General features: G+C 27.8%; 1 protein-coding gene across 3 annotated transcripts in view; it reads left to right on the forward strand.

Moving 5' to 3' along the window:
* The window catches only part of LOC117168881 (lamin Dm0-like), a 30,150-nt gene extending 24,362 nt beyond the window's left edge, over positions 1-5,788 (forward strand). Inside the window, exons 8-9 of one of the 3 annotated variants that reach the window (XM_033354776.1) lie at positions 2,200-2,260; positions 4,712-5,788. In XM_033354776.1, the coding sequence (XP_033210667.1) occupies positions 2,200-2,223 (24 nt within the window). In that variant the 3' untranslated portion in view covers positions 2,224-2,260; positions 4,712-5,788. The remainder of the gene's footprint in view (positions 1-2,199; positions 2,261-4,711) is intronic. The other 2 variants (XM_033354774.1, XM_033354775.1) reach the window with 2 other exon arrangements.
* The last annotated feature ends 237 nt before the right edge of the window (positions 5,789-6,025 follow it).

Raw genomic sequence — 6,025 nt, forward strand, 5'->3', positions numbered from 1 at the left:
ACAATTTTGAGCAACCTGATTGGTTAAGCAATAAAAAAATTTATGATGCTTCAAGTCTAGCCAAATATTAGCATCCGGAATTTCTCAAATTTTTCCCAAATTTTTCCCAAATCAGGGTAAGACTGAAACTATTCATCCTTTTGCAAAGTGCAAAATTATTAAGGGACAAGTTTGAGAAATGCGTTTGTCTGGGCAATAAACAAAATTTATGATATTTCAATACTGGAAAGTTTTCCATAAAATTGTACATAAAATTGAACATAAAAATGAATACTAATTCTTTAATTGTCAACTTTATGAGTCAAAGAACATATCGTTGGAATCGTTATAATTCGTAGATTTCGAATATCATATTTGTGATTTACTAAGTGTGAAATTTAAAAAATTTTATATTCCATATTTTAGGCCTCATTAGGAACAAAGGCCCCCCGCTGACCAAGCTCAGTGGCAGCAGCTCGACGGTGTGAGGGGAAGCCGCGTAGTGGGGGACGGTACACAGGTAGCTGGGGCGGAATTGACCATCGCCCGGAATTTTATCGGGAGCATGCTCATTTTTATAAATTCCAATATAAAATTGAGTAACAATAAATTTCTAATTGGTAAAAGAAGCTTTATATCACTGTATTGTGCTATTTTTTTTTTTTTTTTTTTTTTAATACGGTGTTTTTTTTGTAATTAATTCTTTCAGCTAAATATTTAACTCTTTAATTTTTAGTTGAAAGTGTATCGTTTTTAGTTGAAAATTCATGTATTTTTGATGAAAAATTCATTCTCATTGTTAGAAAATTAATTTTCCTGTATTGACATTTTAATTAATTTGTTGAAAGTTAAAACTCTTTTATGAAAAATGAGCTTTTTGATAGAAAAATAGTTTTTCCTTTGGCTGAGAATTTTTTTTTTTACTTAAAATTGAATTATCCCAGTTAAAAATTTAAGTATCTTATTGAATTTTTTTTTCGTTAAAATTTAATTTACCTATTTACCTATTCCAGTAACAAAATTGCGTTATTTTAGTTAAAAAATCATCTTTTTGGTTGAACAATTTTTCCAAATACAAAATTTAACTATTCATTTTTTGATTCAATAGTTATCTTTTTAGTTGAAAATTGATCTTTTTTTTTTTAGATATTTCAAATATTTGATTGAGAATTCATGTGTTTCGTTAAAAATTGTCTTTTTTTCTATAGAAAATTACTCTGGTAGTTTAAAAATTCCAGAATTACAGTTAAATAATTATAATTTTTTGTTAATTCACCCTTATGGTTGAAAATGAAAACACTTCGTTGAAAGTGAAACTTTTTTGTTAAAAATTCGTCTTTTGGTTTGAAATTAATCTATTTCAGTTGACGATTCAGCCTTTTTGTTGAAAATCAATCACTTTGTTTGTAATTTCGTTTTTTTGTGTAGCAAATTAATTTTTCTTAACTGAAAATTTCTTCATTCCATTTTTGGTTAAAAGCTGATCGTTTTTTAGTTCGAAATTCAACTATTTGGATGAAAATATATATTTTTTACTAGAAAAGTTAGGAATTTGAAGCGTTTTAAATAGAATTTAATATAGTAGTCATACCAATTTTACCTAAATATAAGCTGAATTTTAAGGTTCCGAAGATAAACATTTGTTTGAATTATTATCAAATTCATGGGTTTTAGGGAAAAATTAAAGAAATTGGTAATTATGTTTTAGTATTATTTGATTAATTGACGATGTTAATATATTTTAGAATATTTTTTACTCATTTTTCATCCGTGGCATAGTTTACAAATAAATTATATTGCGTTTACAGAAATAATTGGTAAATATCAGAAAAGGCCTCTTGATTTCGTTCAAATTTTTGATTCCGAATCGATGGTTTAAAAAAAATGCAAAATATTTTAATGGTTCCATACTGTGTAAAATTATACCTGGAAAAAAATTAAAATACTTGAAAAAAAAACTGAAATTGTCAGGAAATTTGTTTCCATGATTTAAGTAGACACCCTGACTAAAAATATTTTTATCATATCCATCACATTATTTCGTATCAGACTGTCGTTGCACATCTGAATAAACTTTCAATTATTTAAAAAAAAAAATCAGTGGCATTCGAATTTTCTAGATTAGATTTAAGAAATAACTCTTAGATATGAAGGCATTTATTGAAATGAAATTTAACTACGGGGGGATATTCTTACCAATGTCCACTTCTTGTTACATAGAGAACATCGTATCTCTACCCGTAATAAGTGAGAAGGCACACAGCTCTGAGGGGCAGCCTGAGTAAGTTGCATTCAATCTCTCAGATGTTCATCCAATCATTTTGCACACTACATTGGTTATCGCATTTATTTTCATAATTTCAAGGATTTATTTTGCTTCTTTATATTGTTATTTCTCTTCATTTACACTGCACATTTCTGCTTTCGCTTTACTAAAAATCGTGTGTTTTTAAGGCAGTTTTTATACTCAAACTGAGAACCAATCCCTCATTTAACCACATTGTCTTTCAAATTATTTATTTATTTTTTTTTTGTTTCCTTGAAACAACAATTTCTCTAATCTCGCAAACTTCTCTGTCTAAATGTGCTATTATTAACTGTGTTGAAAAATAGCATTTTTTATAACCCATTTTTATGTTTTGGAACATGATCATTTTGGCGTGAGGAATTTTATGATGGGGATTAAACAAGGATAAGAGATGATTTTAAACTAAAATCATCTAAAATGATTTACAATTGTATTTTATGTTCACGTCTTGGGCAAAAGCTATTTACATTATCATCCCAGCTTTATCACCTGCTTGCAGGTTGTGCTGTGTCAATATTTGTTCAAGTTGATCATGTCTATCATTTATAAGGCGAATTTTGTTGCGGCCTTAATAGCAATTTTTCAAACATTCATTATTATAACTCTGAAGTAAGAGTCAGGAGACAAAATTGTTTTTAACGAAAATCTTCTTTGATATTTATGATGTTTGGTTTTAAGATATTTCGGTAATATACATAATATGTGTTACGCTCCACATATATTTCATTCGCAGCCCGTACTTTGCTATCAGAATCGGGTTGAATTCGTGATGTTGCTTTTTAGTCTCCTAACTCTTAATTCTTGATTGTAACTAATCAAAACAAGAAAGGAACTTAACACGTCTATTAAATTATTCATGACAGAAAAAGGTTCTAGATGCTTATTTAAGCACAGGGTGGCCGCTGGACCGAGAATTTGATGAGACCGGGAAAAATCGGGAAATGACAGAAAAATCTGTCCTATTTTGATTTCAACCGTTTTTTTTTTTTTTAATTAGTTCAGCTGTTATCATTTTCAATTATGACATAATTCAGTTCAGAATGAGTAATTCAAAAATCTTTCACTTTACAAATTTCCTATTTTATATTTTTATTTTTTAAGTGTACATTTTAATTAAAAGAATTTTTAAATATAGTTTTAAAGACTTAGCAATTAAAAATTAAAAGCGTTTAAAGTCGAAGATTTTGGATAAAAAACATTTTTAGTATAAATTACTGAATAATATTTTTAATTAAACTGTACTTTAAGATTTAAAAAGTGAGGAATAATTGGTATTACAATACGATTTGGAATCAGTTGACAATAATTTTAGTATTTCCAGATATTAACGTTAATGATAATTAAACTGTTTTTTAAAAACACTTCTATTCTTTAAAATAAAATCGATTAAGTTTAACAGATATTCAGAAATTTTGAAAAAATTGAAAATTAATTTAAAAACAAAAAAAATAAAAGCCTAACTTAAAACAAAATATAGATTTTGGCAGATTTCGAACAAAAAATTTAGAAGTTTTCTAAGAATTTTAAAATGCTTCAAAAGAATAAAAAACATTACCTAGGAAAATTGAAAATTATTTTTTATTTTGAACAATTAATTTCAGGAGAAGATTTACAAAATGATCAAAAATGATTGTAGAAGATTTTAAGGATTTTTTTTTAATTGGCATGATTTACAAAAAAATAGGATAAATCTGAGAAAAAATCGAATTATTTTACATGATTTTTAGAAGTTCTGAGAACATTTTAGAAGTGATTTAAAATTAAAAAGAAGTCTATGATAAACATTTGGATGTTTAAAGATTTAAAATACAATTTTGAAGCATTTTAAGGATATTTTAAACTATTAAAAATAAAAATAATTTAGATTTTAATTTAACATGTGTTAAAGTTTATAATATAATTTGACCTTTCTATTTTTAATGTTTCTCGCTATAATTTTGAAATTTCTTTTACTTATTTGATTGATTTTTCAGTTTAGAACATTGAAACTAAGAACATGATTTTATATTTTTGGTAGTTTAACTGCATTTAATATTAATAAGTTTTTAAACTTCAGTTTTAAAAGTTTAATTTCCAGCCGGAAAAATATCGGGAAACGACCGGGAAATTTTTCCTTTGATTAAAACGGCCACCCTGTAACCAATTGAGCCCATTTCCATGAAAAAAACCCACCGGAGTCGACTTAGGTTTGGGCACAAAATTGCTGAGGAAACTTTTTTTAATGTTTGCACAATTTAAAAAATGTGTTTATTCAGTTTTTGAAAAAAAAAACACCATCACTCAATTATAGTTTCTCTGAAGCGTATTATTCACAAAAAGAACCTTATTCTGGACAGGATATCAACCATTATTATTTAAAGGAGATGGGTACTGAAATTGTAAGATAGTTTATGAAATAAAAATATGATCTTGTTTATGTTTCAGGGCGATCCACAAGGTGAAGATCGTTGCCGCCTAATGTGAGCGTTATCTTTAGAGAGTAAGAGATATATAAGACATTCTTTTTTTTTTTTTTAATAAGCTTTGTAAGGTTGTAACGACATTTTATGCTGCACGAGTCGTTTAGGAATTACCAAGGTTTGAATCTATTTATCTATCAAAATAACCTTTTAAGAAGTGTTTGGAAAGGGTTTTATGATAATATAAGGAATATAATTCATTCCGAAATTATAAGCGACAGAAGATCCACAATGCTTACTGAAATGTACAAAATGTAATGTATAAGAGACGAGATGCGTTACAGTTTTTAGGCGAGATCCGAATTTTCGGATAATATTCCGAAGTTCTAGAGATAGGTTTAAGTTTTTGCTGGAATTGCCTTACGAAGGAGTTTGTTGCTAACTTTTATCATGTCTACCTTGGTTTATATTGACTCATTGCGATAATGTGCGTTTATCAGTTACACCGAGCATTAAACGGGATTAAGTCTTAATAAGTAGTCACAAAATGATTACCCCTCCCCCATTGTTCCTGTTGCACATTTAGTTTATTTACTTTGAATTTATTCCAATTTATTCTTACAAATAATTCCGATATCATTCGCTAAGATTTAATCATGTAAGGAACAACTAAGAGAATTTAAGTATCCGGCCTTGGCGCATTTACAGACTCATGTCATAATGCCGACGTACAAGAGAGAATAAAAATCAAATATTTTTTATTATAGCGGCATTTATACTGATTCTAATAATACTTTATGTTTAGCATACTAATTGTATCTTTTTTAAGGTACTCGATCCAAGCTGATGCGACTTCCACTTAATTTCCATACTTTAAACACATATGATAATTAAGACAATACACTTGATTTGGGCAAACTAACAAACATCTTGTATGCTTTTTATTTTCCTTCCGTTGCAGTTACAGTACCTTGCGTCTTCGTCAATTTGTAAATCTATTATATATATTTTATGCTTCTTATATTTTTTGACGAAAATGTAAAAGTGTGTTGCAAATTTTGTATACAGCAGATGTGTAATTAAAAATTGTGGAAATATCCTGGATGTCTCGTATGTTATCAATTTATCCCTGTGTAAGTTTAAGTAGATTAATGTAAAAATAATGTTTATAGTCAATACATATAAAAAAAACAATTGAAATTCAACAGTTGAATTTAAAAGGGAATTTTTTTGATTAATTAAAATAAATAAGTGGTTGTTTCAATCTGCATGATAATTATGCTATTGGGAATGGCGGTCTACCATTTCGCCACCTGGTGCCGAAAACTGGTTTTACGAC

The sequence above is a fragment of the Belonocnema kinseyi genome, chromosome 3 (assembly GCF_010883055.1).
Source record: "Belonocnema kinseyi isolate 2016_QV_RU_SX_M_011 chromosome 3, B_treatae_v1, whole genome shotgun sequence".
NCBI lineage: Eukaryota > Metazoa > Arthropoda > Insecta > Hymenoptera > Cynipidae > Belonocnema > Belonocnema kinseyi.